This window comes from Schistocerca nitens, chromosome 1, assembly GCF_023898315.1.
Source record: "Schistocerca nitens isolate TAMUIC-IGC-003100 chromosome 1, iqSchNite1.1, whole genome shotgun sequence".
NCBI classification, from domain to species: Eukaryota; Metazoa; Arthropoda; class Insecta; order Orthoptera; family Acrididae; genus Schistocerca; species Schistocerca nitens.
Window position 1 is genome coordinate 809,866,351 of NC_064614.1, and position 19,608 is coordinate 809,885,958.

The 19,608-nt window shown below is 42.8% G+C and overlaps 1 protein-coding gene across 1 annotated transcript in view; it reads right to left on the reverse strand.

The window, feature by feature from the left end:
* LOC126262582 (transcription factor Sp8) overlaps nt 1-18,465 on the reverse strand; it is a 235,667-nt gene extending 217,202 nt beyond the window's left edge. Inside the window, exon 1 of the mRNA XM_049959322.1 lies at nt 18,265-18,465. Coding sequence (XP_049815279.1) covers nt 18,265-18,324 — 60 coding nt within the window. The 5' untranslated portion in view covers nt 18,325-18,465. The remainder of the gene's footprint in view (nt 1-18,264) is intronic.
* Between the last annotated feature and the right edge of the window lie 1,143 nt (nt 18,466-19,608).

Below are 19,608 nucleotides of genomic sequence, written 5' to 3' on the forward strand. Positions count from 1 at the left end.
TCCATTTTCTGTTCACAATCCAATCTAGTCACTCTCACAAATGATGATGGTGAAATGATGAGGACAACACAAACACTCAGTCCCCGGGCAGAGAAAATTCCCAACCCGGCCGGGAATCGAATCCGGGACCCCGCGATCCAGAGGCAACGCTAACCCCTAGACCACGAGCTGCGGACAGCGTCTTCTGCGAGAACTGAAGAGCATCGTTACCACTTGGAAAAATGCTGGGGTATTGTCTTCATGGCAAAACTATGAAGGAAACTTTCGTATAAACATATGTGAGGAAGTGCTTTCTATTTTAGACGTTAATGAAACAATATTCTTCGTTATCTGACACCATCAGTCGTCCTGCTGGTGTCTCTGGTGATAAGATGAATCATGAGCCTCAAGCAATCTAGGTTGCAGCAAATTTTGGTCACTTTTTTGCAGATTTCTTATTATTTTTATTTACAGGCCGTTAGAGTTCATACTCATCTTTACCTTGGCTGATGTATCAGTATGACAGTAGTGGCTTCACATCTTGCACTTGTATCACACATGTTCATTACGTTGGTTGATAACACTAAAAAATTCTTATGCGATGATAATTTCTAACAGATTTTTACTTCAACAATAGTTTGTCAGTGATGTAGCTGACGATGGCTGGTTTCGCCTGCTACGGATGAAAACTGAGCAACTCACGGTTAGCCGCGGTAAAGCCGACTTGAATCAATGGATCACGAAAGACACGAATAATCGAAAATACACGTGTTTTTAGCGGAAATTGCTATTTACTGTATCTAGAAAACATGCTACATATCCAATTTGACAGCCTGCTATCTTACTTAAGCGTTGCTCAACGGAAACTGACAACTCTTTAGGAAATTGCTTTTAAAAAACACTGGATTTTATATCACTTGCTTTTAGTTCCTCTTCAGGAAACAATCGTGATTTTTTTTTGTTTCATTTAATTTGTTTTTGGAGACCTTGTTTTCTGTGACAAGGGATTCCTCGGTCTCATCTCGAACCCACTTTGAAATATGTACAGAAACCAAGCAGCAAATACAAGAGTGGAAGGACGTGAAAGAGAAACCGCAGTTGTGGAGGTCGTGAGACAGGTTTGTAGCCCATGCCCAGTGTTATCCAGTTTGTACACTGGGCAACGGTACAGTGAACTAAGGAGAAATTAGGAAAGGAAATTTCAGGGAGAATAAATACAAACTTCGTGGTTTCTCAGTGACATTGTAATGGTGTGACAGACTGCAAAGGATTTGTAAAAACACTTGAACTGAATCGACAGCGTCCTAGAAAGAGATTATAAGATGAATATCAACAAAGGTAAACCATGGGTTATTGAGTGCAACCGAATTAAATCGTGCGATGCTGGGGGTTTGAGGTTGGGAAAAAGAAACTAAAAGTAGTAGATGTGTTTTGCTTTTTGGGCAGTAAAATAATTGGCCGAAGCAGAGAGGTTATAAAATGCAGACTAACAAGAGCAATAAACGCATTTCTGCAGGAGAGGAGTTTGTTAAAGTCTGACTACAATTTAAGTGTTAGTAAGTTTTTTCTGAAGGTGTTTGAAGCGTAGTCTTGTACGGCAGTGAAACTCGGACGATAAGCAGTAACTAACGAGGAAGTACTGAATCGAGTAGGAGAGAAAGGAAACTTATGGCACAACTTGATTAAAAGAAGGGATCTGTTGACAGAATACATTATGACACGGGATGGTCAGTTTGGGACTGGACCGAAGTGTGAGGGGTAAAAATTATAGAGGGAGGCCAAGACTTAAATATGGTAAGCAGGTTCAAATTTATGTGGCTTACAGCAGTTATACAGAAATGAAGAGGCTTGCATAGGAAAGACTAACACGGAGAGCGGCATCAAACCAGGCTGCGGGAGGAAGACCAGAACAACGACGAAGATATTCGTTCTATAAAGAGCGTTCTAGAAGTTCCCGTGGAAGGTTGTTGCTCGAGCGTACATACAACGCAGCACGACTCCAGTGTGGGTAGATAAGCAGCGACATGTAGGCGAGGAATTTGTGTGCCATTAATGTGTTTCCGACCTGAGTGCCGTACATGTAGAAACGTGAACTATGGTGACATAATTACCAAATGCGTCCTAACAGGACCAACGTGCCGTTATTTTTTTCTTGGCTGCCGAAGGACAAGCACCGGTGGACATCCATCGGAGAATGAAAAATACATACAGGGCAGCATGCCTGTCGAAAACCACCGTTTTGGAATGATGCGCCAGGTTCATGATAGTGCACGTCTCCATATCGCTAACGTCATAAAGCAGAAGTTACGCCAACTCAAGTGCGAGACACCCGAGCACCCGCCCTACAGTTCTGATCTCTCTCCATGCGATTATCACGCCTTCAGTCCTTTTAGAAAAGAACTTGAAGGGCCGAAGATCCCTGTCGAGCTTGGATGTGCAGCAGGCAGTTACGGACGTCTTCTCACAGATGTACACAGTGAATTATCACATGGGTATATTTAACCTGGTGCGTCGGCGGGATGATCGAATCAATACTAGAGACGATTTTACCTGATTTGCATACCGATTCTGGACTGTACGGCCTTCGAGCCCAAACTTTTTGATCGCCCTTTGTAGTTTAATTAGAATACTTCAGGCTTCTTTCTTAAGGGGGGTAGGACGTCAAACGGGCCGACTTGGAGCAGTAGAGGCACCACTGGACATTTTAATTTCTACTGTCTATACTTTTACAAATAAATTCATAAAACTTTGTCAGGATGACCAGGAAGGATTGAGGACTCATACTCATAGCAGTGGAAGTTCAAAAATGTAGCAAAATAGCAAAATACCTTTGTTTTACATTTGAAATTTCGTCATTTTTTCACTTACTACTGGCTACATTTGTTTCTGTAGATACACTTTTCTTCCTAAGTAGGAGAGATTCTTCGATGAGTTTTGCACAGCATACAAGCAGTACTTACAGGTGTATGAAACTCTAGAATTTTCCAAATCTATTAAAAACTGTGGTAAAAATTGAGATAATTAACTATAAAATTTGAGTTTTTTCTAAACAAGAAATTTTAAATGTAACAGTTCATTAATTTTTTTTCATAAATTAAATAAACTATAGAGTTTCACACACATGTAACTGTAGTTTGTATGCTGTGCGAAATTCATCGGAGAATCTCTCTTACTTAGGAAGAAAAGTGTACCTATAGCAACAAATGCAGCCAGTAGTAAGTGAAAAATTGATGAAATTTCACATGTAAAAAAATGTATTTTGTTACCGTTTATGGGCTTCCACTACTATGAGTATGAATCCTGAATCTTTCCTGTTCATGCTTTCAAAGTTTTATGAATTTATTTGTAAAAGTATAGACAGTGGAAATTAAAATGTCCTGTGGTGCCTCTCCTGCTCCAATTTGCCCCATTTGACGTCCTACCCCCCTTAATTTTTAAAAAAAAATATCGCTTAACTAAGCACGGATGATCAGGAGCCCGCTGTAATTTTTATGTTGCGGCATGCGCTCACTGCGACAAGGGTCGCACTTTGCGATGTTGACATCTGGAACAGATCTGAAGGCGGCCCCTTCCTTACTGCAAACTAACGGATGCTAAGGGCAGTTCGCAGGAAGCCCCAACAGGACTCTCTCTCTCGTTAAACATTCTGACATCCGAGTCAGCCCTCCGGGTGACGACAAATCTACTTCCAACGCGAAAGGCATCGGGGAGAAGGACATCGCTGCTGTTTCGCATATCCACTCAGTTGTCGCTGGGACGAGTCGGGCGACGTAGCCGACTCGGATAAAAGAGCCGGCGGCATCGGCTGACAGTTACACGGGGTGGGTCGGCTGTGCAGCTTTCAGCAGCCGCCGCCCCTGCAGATCCATCATCCGCGCTGGCTGCCGGCGCGGCGCGGCGCAGCGTTTGACTTCGCCGGTACCGGTGGTGACTACTAGCACCCCTACCGTTCCCTTGTCAGCGCTGCCAGTCTCGATTCCTAGCAAAGACGGCTAAGGAACTTTTACTACAGCCGGTTTCGGGGCAATACACCATCTTCTCGTATCTACATCAGTCCAAACAAAGGAAAATACGAAAATACACTATTTGCTTGCCGGCCGCTGGTGGCCGAGCGGTTCTGGCGCTACAGTCTGGAACCGCGCGACCGCTACGGTCGCAAGTTCGAATCCTGCCTCGGGCATGGATGTGTGTGCTGTCCTTAGGTTAGTTAGGTTTAAGTAGTTCTAAGTTCTAGGGGACTTATGACCTCAGCAGTTGAGTCCCATAGTGCTCAGAGCCATTTGAACCATTTTTGAACCACTGTTTGCTTACAGCTGGTACTTGAAATGATGCCTACTACATGATCAGTATTACTCGTATGTCGCATCACTTACAGACATGGAAAACCATATTATAAATATAAGAGTTTCACAGTTAGGCACATACAGCAAGGAAACAAGTGTCTTAATGCGGAAGAAGATTTGGCCTGTTAGAACAGCAGATAACATCTGATCGTCATATAGTATGTACACGCTATGGGGTGAGAACCTAAGATGGTTGCTACAAGAAATCAACGAAGCCGAGGTATAACTCATGTTAATTCATACATGCAGCTTCATAACAACGCAACATGTCACACAATATTGTGAAATTGCATGAATGAAGTAACAAGAGTTACATCTACATTTCACTGATTTCTTCTGTTGTCTCTCTGTAACATGCGTTTACTGCATCACGATCAGTTGATATCTGCGGTTCTAATGCGTCACACCTCTCCCGTTTAACTAACCTGTTGCGTTTCTGCATATGCGTTAACTGTGTATATTCCTACGTATTATATGGTTCTCCATGTCTCTAAAGGAGGTGATAGTGTGTAGGTATCATTTCTTACACTGCCTACACGCTAATGATGTATTTTTGTATTTTTCTGTATTTTTTTTGTTTTCTTAAATCGTATACCGAGAAGCTGGTATGGTATACTACCGAAACCGTTTGCAATACAAGAGATTTAATATAGTTCTGTGTCATGCGTATCAAAAATTACATTACTGCTGTTGAAGGTAACCTGCAAGAAATGTTCGATTTTGGTGTAAGAGACCCGTTGTCTCCGGTGGCTCGTTACAGTGTAAACACATAATTATTGGTTCAAGTGGTTCAAACGGCTCTGAGCACTATGGGACTTAACTTCTGAGATCATCAGTCCCCTATAACTTAGAACTACTTAAACCTAACTAACCTAAGGACATGACACACATCCATGCCCGAGGCACGATTCGAACCTGCGACCGTAGCGGTCGCGTGGTCCCAGACTGTAGCGCCTAGAACCGCTCGGCCACCCCGGCCGGCATATAAGTATTATTAGTTTTTGTCAATATTCGAATTACCTCTCTTCCTGCAAAATCACGTTCACGGCAGTGAAAATTTTCACAGTGAACTTCGCGGCATTTCACTTGTGCTAACATAGATCAGGATAAACAGATGAGGACCTGAGGCCCTTCCTCCTCAGTGAGAGTCCAGTCTTAACCACTGTGTCACCGCCATTGGTACCTTTATCAGTATAGTTGCCATGGTAAATACACAAAACAGTAAACGTTTACAATGTAACAAGTAGACAAGGTTGGTTCAAATGGCTCTGAGCACTATGGGACTCAACTGCTGAGGTCATTAGTCCCCTAGAACTTAGAACTAGTTAAACCTAACTAACCTAAGGACATCACAAACATCCATGCCCGAGGCAGGATTCGAACCTGCGACCGTAGCGGTCTTGCGGTTCCAGACTGCAGCGCCTTTAACCGCACGGCCACTTCGGCCGGCAAGTAGACAAGGGAGATTGACAACCATCTCTTCGTGTAGAGGAAGAGTTATTGCTAAATAACGTTAAAACGAGGTATTCTTCGGCTGCAAGATTGGGGGGGGGGGGGGGGTCATAAACCGGGGACAACCATGTCATACAAACGGCGCCCCATCGATGACGAGGTCATGAGAGAAGGTGTTTCGATTTAGTGTGAGGATATCGGCCTTGTTCTTTTTCCAAGTACACCATCTCGAAACTCGCCTTAACCCATTACCCGGCATGTAATTCAGTGTCTGCGCAACCCCGCTTCACAAAGATGGGCAGGATTAATGATGGCAGGCTCGTTCTGCTAGCGGTAGGGTATATGAAATAACAGCAAAATTTGCACTTGTCGACGAAAGCAAAGGGGCTAACACCTTGTCAAGTCCTACAAGTCCTACTTAGAAAACTCCGATCTCAACCTGTATGTGACCTGGAAAACTTTAGAGATTGCTCCTGGAACATCAATGGAAAGAAAAGTAGCTGGAGAACGTCATTGATAGGAGTCACTCTTCCCATACCACTTTCGTGAATGGAATCGAAAGAAATACTAAATTATAACACAGTACGAAATTTCTCTGTCTCTATCCTTGGAGAGTTTTACAGACTACAGAAGGGAAGAGAGGGTTTAGGTGCAATCATCTCCTGCGAATTTTAGGAAATCAATGGGAGACTTTAATTCTGATGGCTGGACGAAGAACTTCGCTCTTGGTGAATACCAGTAAATGCTTCAACCACAGCTTAACTAAACTCCATATCAGATTTAGAACAGCACTCGCGCTATCTTCAAGAAAATTATCATCATCATGGTCGTATATACCATAGTCGATATAATAACAGAAGTTTGTATCAGCTGTGGTTACCTGATATCTTAAAGTTATTAATAACCAAAGCACATCGAAGTTAGAGGAAATTATTGTACATTCACGATTTAGATACTGACACTGCAGAACGGAATTCCGTACGTTAGCAATAAACTATGCTTATAGCGCAACAGATTTAGTATGCTGTCACTCTCAAACAGACTCTTAGCCAAGAGACAATTTCTCAGTCACTTAGGCCGACGCATGTGCAGTCGATTGACATTCCGCCAGTGTCCATCATTGTAAATGGTTGAGAAATGCACATAAAGAAGTAGCTCGTTCATCTAACTAAAAAATCCGGTTATTTATCATAAACTACATGAAATATTCTATTTCTGTTATTATAAGCAGTTGCTATAGAACTACTGAATAACAAATTCTCCAAAGTGGTAGTGCAATTGTGTGTTGAGTTTGTTAATAGTATGGAATTAGTAACATTGAGATTGGAGTAAAATGCTATATTGTACTGTAGCGCTGAAGTACTGAAGAGAACATGTGAGGTAGCTAAAGTACTTGACATCGCACAGCCTGATGCACAAATCCGACGACCGTAAATGAGTGAAAAAATGGTATACGTATGGCGTTAACTAATTTTCCGACAACAGTGTGAAACAACTAGCAAAAAACAATGTAAGACAAAAACAGGACTTTCATACTTACAGCACTTCGCTGAAATACTGAGGCCCTACATAAATCATGTAAATTACGGCAAAGAAGTCTAGATACCATTGTAATATTTTAGAAAAGTGTCGGTAAACGGTTAAAAGGCTCCTGCGTAGTTTCGTAAAAGTAGTGAAGGTGTCAAAGGGTGGTTCTGCTGTTCGAAATAGTGTTAATTTGGATCAAAAATCGTAGATTTTTCGGGAAGAGCATTTCCAGGGAAGACATTTTTATTTACGTACAATTGCTAGAATCACGTAAGTGAGAAATGGTACCACAGTTTCTGTTGCACCATAGTTAGTCGATGTACATTTTTCTGGCTGGTGACCTCTCTCAAAGGTCTGAGAAATGCAACAGAATGCCGCCCCCAACTCAAACTTTCGGCGAAAAGTACCGTGGCTTACAAACAGACATTCGAGTTATGACCCTGTTTGCTCATTGAAGTATTTCGGAATACAAAACCAGAATACTGTCATGCTAAGAATGTGTAAACTTATTAACTTACTACTCAGATGACAAGCTACTAACTGATGCTAACTCATTATCATCTATGGTATTTTGTGAGAAGCATACGACAATGTGTCATTGACAGAGGTGCGACTTCAAAACATATCTACAACTAAATCAGCTCGACACTGTACCACATAGTACTAACCGAGATACGTACGGAGTACCACTGTAAATGTGTGATTGGCTCGAGGTCTATTTGACTAACAGAATCGGAATTTTCCAAAGAGTGCTCCAATCATAAGCACAGCAGGAAAAAATCTCCTACCCCTTCACTTCTTTTACGAAATTATACTCCAGGCTTTTTCTCGTTTACGAAACTGTTCTAACGCATTATACTGTCACCTAGAAATCCCTGACATAATTTGTATTCTTTATTTAGTGTTCCAATTAGTATTCTTGCGGCAGAGTAATAAACATGAAACCTTTGTTTTTATCTTATATTATCCTTGCAAAAAGCGAGTTGATTTACAGTTATTATCGGAAAACTAATTAACGCCAGTCATTTATTCCGTGTCAGTTCTCGCGCGTCGCTTTTGTGTATCAGAATAGGCGACTTCCTTTACTTTATCTACCTCATATGTCACATTTATTTCAACGCTGCTGCATCTATTTTACTGTTAAGGCTCAAACGATGCACACTGTCAATAGCAGGTTGCCTATCTGAATGCTGCCAGGGGCAACAAAAATTTGACTTTCAATATTTCGTACACTTATCGACCGCATTCAAAAATTTAAAATGCTGTCCTAATCTACTCACTAACAGATATAATCTTATCTTAAAGGTTTAACACAGTAAGCCAAGTATTCCAGTTAGAACTGTGAGTATGTATCCAGGCAGCATAACCTACGGCGCGCAAATTACCCACACTCCATCGATTATTCGAAAATAAGAGAACTTAGCAGTTTCCAACAAGCTTTACGCGTACTTCAAACTCCTTTGCAAATTTTTCCCGCATAAAATAATTAAAGTAAAAATGTTTATTACTTATTACGTTTTTGATCTTCATGCTGTAAAACTTCGCTATCAGTCATGACATTCTATTTTATTACTTCTGTACTATCAGCTCTACTCGCAACATATTTTGCAGACAGTATTAACAGATTCGAATGAATGTACCTGCAAGATTATGTCATTACACGACACATAGTTCAGGAGATATGACGTAATAAACATTGTGATACGCGAAAAACTAGCTTTTCCTGGAACGGAGCGCAAATTATCCAGATTGTACTCATCAAGAGAATAATCCGCAACTAATAAAACTAAGACGGAGACTTAGAAAAGGAGACTCTGCTTTTGCAGATCACCTGCTTCAACAAGGCCACAGTTACAAGGTGCAGCATGAGCTCTTACATAACATTCAGAAAGGGAAGAAGAGGAGCTACCTTGAAATACCTAGAAAGAAACAACATCAAAGAATCAGAAATAGCGGAAAGAAACCGTTTTAAAAATGAAATACTAAATTTGGAGGGCTTTCAAAGTAGAAGAAATAAGAAATCAGGAACAACATGTACAGAAGAAAGGAAGAGACTTCATGGGGAGAAAATGAGGGAATTCTGGAAAAATAGGAAACAACAACAAAAGAAGACGAGGAACTGAAGTTTTTGACGTGATCCTAGTTGGTCTATAAGACTGAGAGAGAGAGAGAGAGAGAGAGAGAGAGAGAGAGAGAGAGAGAGAAAAGGTCACTTGCACTGAATGATAAAACACAGTTCCCTTACTTACCCTTCTAACTGCAGATGTTGACAATAATCTCATCCAAACAGTTTTGTAAGTTACGTCTCCTACTCATATACCCTATTTTAGTTGTTTCAGCTGCTGTAGTTTCGCTTGCACTATTAAGAAAAATTGTTTCGTGTAATTATAGTTCTTTCACTTGCCTATATAGTCTCAGCTGTAATATTTTACAGTTTCTAATACTCGACTTGTTAAAGACAAGATTATGCCATTCTGTCACTCTTTCCTCTCCGCCCCCCCTCCCCACTAGTCTGACTAGTTTCTGTCTTTGCTCAATTTCACAAGCCACGTGTACTGTATTTAGGATATGTTTGACGTGGACAGTTCTATTTATTTTATTACAATGAAATGTATCTCAGATCTTCATTATTCAGCATTATCTGATTCACTTGACAACGATATTTTATATGCAATGGAAAATTTGTTCTCATTGGATTGCACTGTGTGTGACGCTGACAAATTTATCGCAGCTTTGCATCAGTCTCTGTCAGAATTAGAGAACTTCGCAACAAAACCTGTCAAAATTACGTTAACTTTACATGAACATCTTTCAAGCCCGCCGCGGTGGTCTCGCGGTTCTAGGCGCGCAGTCCGGAACCGTGCGACTGCTACGGTCTCAGGTTCGAATCCTGCCTCGGGCATGGATGTGTGTGATGTCCTTAGGTTAGTTAGGTTTAGGTAGTTCTAAGTTCTAGGGGACTGATAACCACAGCAGTTGAGTCCCATAGTGCTCAGAGCCGTTTGAACCATTTGAACATCTTTCAAAATAACTATAACATCTATGATAAATAAGTCAGCGTGATAAACAATGTAATCCAATAAGAACAAATTAATCATTGTATCTAAAATATGGTTGTTACATAGATCACAACAAAATGTCGAATCAGAAACACCTTAATCCGTCTGTATTTCCAATTTTATTTTTTTTTCCTACCAGTTTTCGCTTTACAGTGTGCCGTTTCCAGGCCCCCTGACCGAGGTGTAGGAAGAATCGCACCTCTTGTACTATCGAAATAGTGTCCAGCATACAGCCATTGGCCTGAAATTAATGAACGAAAGGATCGCGTTGTTAAAAAGAAGTCTATGAATACCATTGATTCTATGCTGGCCACTATTTCGATTGCACAAGAGGTGGGTTTCTTCCTACACGTCGGTGAGGGGGCCTGAAAATGGCATAATGTAACGTCGAAACTGATAGCAAAAATAAAATGCAACTGGATTTATAAAAGGCCGGCAGCATTTTTGATTTGACATTTTATATTGAACTGCGGAGGTGCGCGCACGCCCTTTATGAAGATGGACTTCCACAGACTGGATCACAATATTCTGGATAATGAAGATCGGCGATACCTTTAAGTGTGATGGTTTACTGTCTACATCAAATGTATCCTAAATACGTGGCTTGTGATAATAGGCAAAACCGTAACCAGTCGGCCAATATGTACTTAGCAGCTTCAGGGTAAACTTATTAGAAATTTCTTTTCTTCAATATTTGAGAGTTACAAGACGCGGCTAAATGACATTGTTTATAAAACGAACTGACATGCACTGCAAATGCGCTTTATTTGAAATCTTTGATCCCACAAAAATTTCGGTTACTCATCTTTATCTTTGTAATTGATGATGGTGTAACAGCCGAAAACCGATTTACAAAATAATGCATACTGTAAAATGTTACACCAGCGTCATGTTTTTTTTCGTTCATAGCTGTAATAATAGCAATAATAATAATAATGGACATGTTTAACGTCAAATACTTAACAAATTAACTGATTTGTAAAGTAATAAGGCTTGTAAAGCTTCTGTTATTGATATTCGAATGAAACAACAAGTTTATGGTCACCAGTGACAGTTCATTTACATCCATGACGCGTTTCGAAGGTTTAAACCTCCATCATCAGGTGGATTTACATGTGTTAGTACGACATGTGTACGTGTATGTGTGTTGTGTTACGATTTTGGGGTAACGTGTGGCACTGTCTCCAGTGGTCACAGGCTCCTTTCAGTGTCATAACACATCACATGTAAACTGTCACATATTTTTAATAAAGATAGTGTGACACGTATCTGTCATACTAAGTAAATCCACCTGATGATGTAGGTTTAAACCTTCGAAACGCGTCGTGGATGTGAATAAACAGCTACTGATAACAGAAAACTTGTTGGTACAGCATTTTCCTGCAATATGCTGAAATGTCTCTGTTGGATTCCTTTCAATGCTATCTACACAGTTCTGACCTCCTTTTCAGTTTCTTTTTCCCCGACACCCTGTTGTACATAATATTTGCAAGGAGTGTTTTCATGGGGGCGCGCGATGTGGCACGAGCTGGGCTCGGGGCAGACGTGTGCGGCCGTGCGACCCCCGCCAGTCTTCCACAATGCGACGCAGCGGGCGCCCGCGGGCCATTCAGGCACCTCTGCAAACTTTCCGCCGGATTAGCCGCGCCCGTGTAAGTAGCTTTTGTGCTCCGCACCTCGGGCAGTCCTAAGAGGTTAAGCGGCTCCGCGCAGACAGACACTAAAAAAAAGGAAAAAAAAGAAACACACGGCTGAAGAGGGGGAAAAAATAGGATTGCGGTGCGCAGAAAAGAGCAGAGGGCAGAGGGATGGCTGTCCGACTGGTGTGGCGCTTTCGCCCGCCGGACACGGGTGCGCAGCGGGACGCCCGACAAAAGGGCCCTCGCCGCCGCCGCCGCCACTCGCGGCTCTCCAGCAAACTAAAAGCTGGCGCCAGCCGCGCGGAGCGAAAATAAAAGACCGATAGAAGAGCGCCGAGACTAAACAAATAGAGGAGGCAGTCTTCGGAAGGGCCCGTCGGGTCCATTAGCGACTGTGGCACCTGACGTGCGATATACACTTACGGGGCGCACAATGGGGAAGGGACTTAATTTCTCAATAGCCGCCATATGCCGCGCCAGGATGTGGGCCCCGGCAGCCAGCCAGCGGTTTGCACGCAACGCGGCTGGGCCGCAAAACAACACCAAAAAAAAGTATGTAGGGCGGGTGTTTGGTCAGTCGGCCGCCAATTAATGCGTCGCTGCGTGCGAGGGGGATCAGCCAGTAGCGGTGCGCAGAAAAGGCTTACACAGCCGCGAATGCAGCCGAATAAAAATGGTAACGTTAGAATTCTTCTCGGTACACTGCCGCGTCATCTTGTGAAATATCTGAAGTGTTGAAATAACCGACCGGGGTGGCTGAGCGGTTCTAGGCGCTACAGTCTGGAACCGCGCGACCATTACGGTCGCAGGTTCGAATCCCACCTCGGGCATGGATGTGTGTAGTGTCCTTAGGTTACTTACTTTTAAGTAGTTATAAGTTCTAGGGGACTGATGACCTCAGAAGTTAAGTCCCATAGTACTCAGAGCCATTTGAACCAAATAACCGACGTTTCAGGAAGATTACGGCTGCCTAAGGTACAGACCAGGGGTTCTCAAAATTTTCCTCTGATGGAACACACTGAAAATTCTGCACTTCGATGGATCACCTTCTTTATTTTGAGAGTCAATAGAATACATAAAAATTTTAAAACTGACAAAAAACCTTTTTTAATTGCGTGATTATTTCAGTTTTAAAAAAAATGGTTCAAATGGCTCTGAGCACTATGGGACTTAACTTCGGAGGTCATCAGTCCCCTAGAACTTAGAACTACTTAAACCTAACTAACCTAAGGACATCACACACATCCATGCCCGAGGCAGGATTCGAACCTGCGACCGTAGTTGTCGCGCGGTTCTAGACTGTAGCGCCTAGAACCACTCGGCCACTCCGGCTGGCATTTCAGTTTTACATCGTAACCAATAGCACAGAAAACGTAACAACTTTTTAAACAAATAAGTAGACGTCCAGAAAAAAAAACATGTTACGAACGGTTTTTCCGGGACACTTACAAACTTTCCATGGACCACCAGTGTTCCGTAAAACACAGTTTGGGAAACACTCGTACAGAATAATTAAATATTAATCTACGCCCTGAGAAAAGTATTTGCAAAATGGCCGAAACTGTTATTTTTTTGTTCTTTTCTGTTTAAAGTATTTGTTCACGTCCACAGCTGAGTTGTCAGTGCGTCTCGCTGCCATGTTGAAGACGGGCGTTCTATCACCAGTACTGCACTAGGTGTCTCCTTGGTGCGAAGACTATTACTAGAGTGGACTCCACCCCAGATTGGCGATGCCAGTGGAAGAGCTATTTGAACGATAAATAGAGGCACAAGGTCTGGAAAGCCGATAATGATTGCGAAAGCCTTGTGCAAACCCCATACCCGTGCACACCGCATCCGAATGACACCACATGCACAGAAAAGCACTGCGGCCGGTCGGCTTAGCGCGACCCTCTGGGCCTAATAGTGGGGTCTAATTTTTGCTGTTATACTATGACGCGGCAGTACACCCAGAAAGATTTTGTAAGAGACATCCTAATGACTTACAAATACAGTAAGTCACGTCAAATAAATACACATACACATAAATACACATACATTCCAGCATCAACTTCTAAATGTATTAAATGGAATGATCACGAACCTCACTTGGGAGTAAAGTATGTGGTAGGCTTTGACAGGCCGCGAATTATTAGTAGGACACGGGCAAGCTGCAGAACGTCAACGTATGACATGGCTAACAAAACACGTCAGTGGCCTATTCTCCCAGTACTCTGTTCAGGTGTGTCGGTTCCCATGTGGGTCGACGGAAAGCAATGAGCGTATATAAAAAGCGGAGCAGTCAATAGTCATAGGCTTTTTTATTGGCGAAAGAACATACCTAACAAAAATACTGATACATCTTAACGTTCCCTTGCGATACAAGGTCGGCATTAACTGAACACATCCTGCCTTACATCGCTAAATAACCGGAATCCACCGAATATAAAATATTTATTGACGCCTCTCGGGCATATAGCAGTTATCATAACAGCCTATCTGTTAAAATGAACGTCACAACTGTTACGCGGAACAAAATACGAATGACATATTACGCTGAATAAAGTTGCAGTAATCTGTCATCTGTAATTTTTATACCAAGGAGAGCGACCTGAAAAGGTGATAAGGACGTAGTCAATCTTAACCGAAAAACCTTCTACGAAAGATGCAATACATCTAGCGAAAATTAGCTTAAAAATTCCTGTAACAATCTTTTACCTTCAGACCCTCAGAGATCGTGAAGATAACATTAGACTAAAAATAGTAGTCAGTGCATAGAGGTACACCAGCAATCATTGTTTGCAGACACTACCAGACTACAAAGGCTACTTAAAATATACTACACTAATAAGCACCCTCTACCACACACTTTATACTGATTCGCAGACTAGATACGTACAGGAGAGCCACACTGCACCGATCTGTCAGTGAAAGTACTGGGCACAATAAAATATTGCTCCTGCAGTAACACAGGACCATCAAGCGATATCGTTGATACAACGGAACGAGCACTCACATACTATGGACACAGATTTTGCCGAAACGAAGTTAAAAAGTTGCTCTAAATACTTAGATGTAAAAGTGCTAATAGTTGCTCATATGTATTTTCTATTACATTACTCTACACTATCCGGTACCAACTTCTGAAACGACTTTCTGTTCGCGATTGAAACCTACATTTTTTTAGTTGATTAGGGGAACTATGTAGAGCAGAACAAAAGTGCTTGTGAATTTTGTGGTGCGTTGGATGTAAAAAGTATATCTGAGTGGTTATATAGTAAATCATTGTTGTAGACGAACTGTGACAAGGTGTGATAATGGAGCAACAAGACGTTGCCGAAGAATTGTAAGTAAAAATCCCGATTCTACTAATATATGCAACTGTTTATGTAGCCTTTGTAATAGAAAAGAGTTTTGGAAGTATAATGCAATTTCACACCGCGCATAATGATAACTTCGTTTCATAGACATCGAAAAACATTAGGCGTAACTGCATTTCTCTATCGACTGTTGAGCAAGTGATGATAACAGAAAACGTGGACAAACAGAAATAAGTACATACTCGGAAATCCAGTTTCACAGGTGTTGCTTTTCTGTGAGCCAGAGCAAAATCAAACAGCTGTCAACGACTGTTCCTCAACACCTTATCCACATTATATTCTTCGCTTTACATACCGTGAATTAAAATGAAGGAGACCTGACTTACAGGTGCATATAAAGCAAAACTGCGCATTCTATGGTGTCAAAGGCTCTACTTCTTAGTTATGATTTAATACTGCGAGTAATATAGAGGCTATCAGTAGGTGAATGAGAGTAATAAACTGGGAATTGATCTCAAGCATCGAAACCGGACCGCTGCAGATGCACTGTGAATTCATATGAGCGATAAAGGTGAAATGGCCAAATTGTATCACTTCGTGCAGAACGAAGAAAGGACTACGCAAGAAATTAACACGTCCACGGACCAACAGTAAAACAACAGTATTGGGCAGTGAGAAGCAGATACGAAGTAGTAGCTACTTGAGTGTGACAGCGAAACCATGTCGGAGACACGTACTTAGTAAACCTTAAGCCAACCATGAAGAAATGAGTTGGAAACAAAAATTGCAACGTAAAGGAAGAAGATGTAAAATCGGGTGACATAGAAATTTCTCCTCAAATGGCAGACATATAACATCGAATGTTTTCGAAAAAGTATGAAAATAAACTTTGTCACTGCGACCTTAAACCTTTCAACACGGTGGCTGTTTAACACTGCTTTTAATGTTTTAAGTGCAGTGGACACAAGTTTATATTTACTTGGCTGTTTGGGACAAGTTAAACAGATGTCAGAGGCAAAACAAACACTCTGCCGACTACTTACAAGACTTCCAGTTTCAGATCGGAAAACTCGACAACCGCGTCATGTTTTCGTGCACACGGTGATACATTATTGACGGAAATACGAACTGCTCTTTTTTATAATTACGCTGAAAGTCGCAAATGTCGCGAATGGTACATTGTCTTCGAGTACACGGCCTTCACATAAGGCGCTTGCGACGTTCTTAAAGGTACGTGTGTGAATATTCTGGCTCCAGATATCGCCAACAGATTGTTACCAAAACTAACTGGACCTCAGCTACGAAAACCAATAGTTCCCACACCATTCTCATTTGGGAACAAGAATTTTACTTTGAGCCGTCACAGCTGGCGTGCTCGTCATTTGTGAAGTGCGCTCGTCCGCGAAAGTAAGCGCCATAAATCGGGCCGAAAGCGTCCCTACAGAACCAACATGTCTTTTTCCACTCATATTAAAAGTTCCATGGTTGTTCTCATCCAGGCGTATGACTTCCTGTTTAAGACCTGAATATGCGATCTTTCCTTCATCCTTACAGTCCCCACGTGTCAGTAAAGAGGCGGAAAAATTAGTTTTTACCTCAGGAACACTGTTTGTTGAAAGGAGAAATAAACGTGTTTGCCCGAAGATGACGAGTAAGAAACGTACCTAGGTGTCAGTTCAGATCCGACATTTTTATTCCGCTATTAACCTGGGAAAAGTAAAAGCTATCCACAACATTTGTACAGCCTATGTAGCTTGATGGTTCTGAACTGCCGACGATTCGTTCCATCGTATCGGAACTGAATATAATGAGTAGACATTTACGTAAAATATCCTACTGCCAAACACTATGAAAGTAATGGAAAGGAACAGGTGTGAGGTACTGACCACGGATCCATGAACTTGGAAAGCGGCATTACTTAACTGGACTAAGCGCTTTACAATTTGGCCGTACTTACAGTCTTGGGATAGACCTGAATGTTGTTCCGTCGATTTTAGTGACCGCGTTTGAAAACAGAGGCGAACAAATTGAACGTAGGAGCTAGCTAGATTTCTACTGCTAATTGTTAAGGACAAATGAAAATCGTCATCTTGTGGAAATGCCAGTTCAAGTGGTGGCTGTTATTCAGCTGCTAACCCAAAAAGAATAGGCATATATCATGAAATTTGAAACTATTCGCATCGCATGTATACACTGCTCGATGGCCTTGAATTACCGACAACTGATTCCGTTATGTTTGGATCGCGCAGAATGACAAGTATACATAAAATGCCCTGGCGCCAAATACCCTCTTTGAAAGTAGTGGGAAGAAAGAGGTGTAGGGAAATGACGACGTTTCTACGAACTTTCAGAGACTTTTACTGTACTGCACTACGCACTGGAGGATTTGACGGTACCTACGGCCTTGCCCAGAATATTTGTTCCATAAAACTGGTTTTAGGAGAAAAAAGAAAGAAGCCTGAGGAAGCCACTTGCAGTAGTGGCCGAAACGTCGGGTGTTTTTCATGTTGACACTGCGGTCACAGACTCAGAAGAATTTTATTGACTGTTTCCATGGCCGCGGAAGCCTATTCTTACACAGAATATTTGTCGTTCCGTCGGCTTTACAGTGCTCACGTGTGTATACATGGAAGAAAAAAATTTTGTTATTCTAGGAAAACGTTAGACATCTACAATTGGTTGTAAGAACAAATACTGCTAAGCCGATATGGTAAACCGAGAAGAATCGTATCAGCAAATTGGAAGGTATCTGTAGCCTTTGTAAATGCACCTCGACAGTCTGGAACAAGTGATGATTCATGTTGGGCAGAATGAGGAGTAGACACTTGTGTAAGCTACAATAGTGCTAAATACCGTCTTCGGAAGTAGTGATACTCAACAGGCGTTACGGAAATGACATTCCTGCCAACTTGACGAGAGCAACTAGAGAAGTGCAGTAGGTGGCCTAGGAGTTGCCGGTACTTACGGTCTGTGCGTATAGCTGGCCGGGCGGCCGGCCCACGGACGGCGTCACGTCTGTGAGCATCGCGGCGCGGCTCCGTCGCGGCGCGCCCCTTGCTCCTGGTGCCGGCGGGTAGCAAGCGCGGCCGGCTGGGTCTCCACAGTCGAGGACGGCGCAGGTCGCAAAGTGAGCGCGCGACCAGACGGGCGAAACACGTCCCTCTCGCTAGCCGGCACAAACTACACTGTCCGCCGTTGTGGGCGCCGCCGCCCCTCCCCGCCCCTCCCCACCCACGGGCCCAGCCCCCACCCGCCTACCCTAACCGGCGGCGAGGAGAGACGGTCGCGCGAGCGGTAGTAGGGGCGGGCTGCCGCCAATCGGCGTGGCCCTGGCTAATCGTCGGCCACGCCCCCCAGTCGCGGTGGCATCATCTGTTCGTGCTGGTGGGGGGGCCGAGCCGGCACTTTTTTGTGCGCCTTCTTCGTCTTCTTCGTCGTCGTTTTTTCCTTGTTCCTTCTTCTCCACCTCCTCCTCCTCGGAGGTGTAATCAAAAGTCAGCGGGTGGAAGAGGCATCTTGCGGCAGGACTGGGAAACGTTAGGAGGGGGCAGAAGTCGGGCGTTTGGAGTGCGAGGATACTGAAACGGAACACGTTGGTTTTCTCTGCGCCTCGGTAACCTACATTTTATTACTGCAGGTCTCTTGCAAGCCGAAAGAGCAGAGGGTCTGTTATCGCTCCTTTGCTGCTAAATTCTCGACCCGCGGTCTCAGTTCAAGCAAACAAATGCCACCCACAACTATTGCTGGAACTACAATAACCCAGAATTAAGGACTTCAGAATAATTACTCTTACATGTTTAGTTTTTTTTATTTCTTTATTTACTTCGTTAGTCGGCCACGCAATAGCCACTTTTCTCAGTTTTCTCTTTTTCCTTTAAGGTAGATGTTTCTTTTATCAATACACTCGGTGTTCAGCTGACCTTTTTGTATCTGTTGTTCACCTCGGTAAGTCCTAAACGTCTGCACAGCTGTTCTGAACGAGCCACGGTTTTGCGCATCGCACCGCCGAGTGGCCGCGTGGTTTAAGACGCCATGTCACGGATTGCGCTGCTGCTCCCGCTGGAGGTTCGAGTCCTCCCTCGGCCATTGATGTGTGTGTTGTTCTTAGCATAAGTTAGTTTCAGTACTGTGTAAGTCTAGGGACCGACGATCTCACCAGTTTGGTTCCTTAGGAATTCACACGCATTTGAACATTTTGCCCATCAACCGGGTGAAAACATCCATATCCTCTAGTTCAGAGGGGTCCCACCTTTTAGGTTACATGGTCCACATTGCAAGTAGACGAGTATTTTTGGATAGCACATAATAT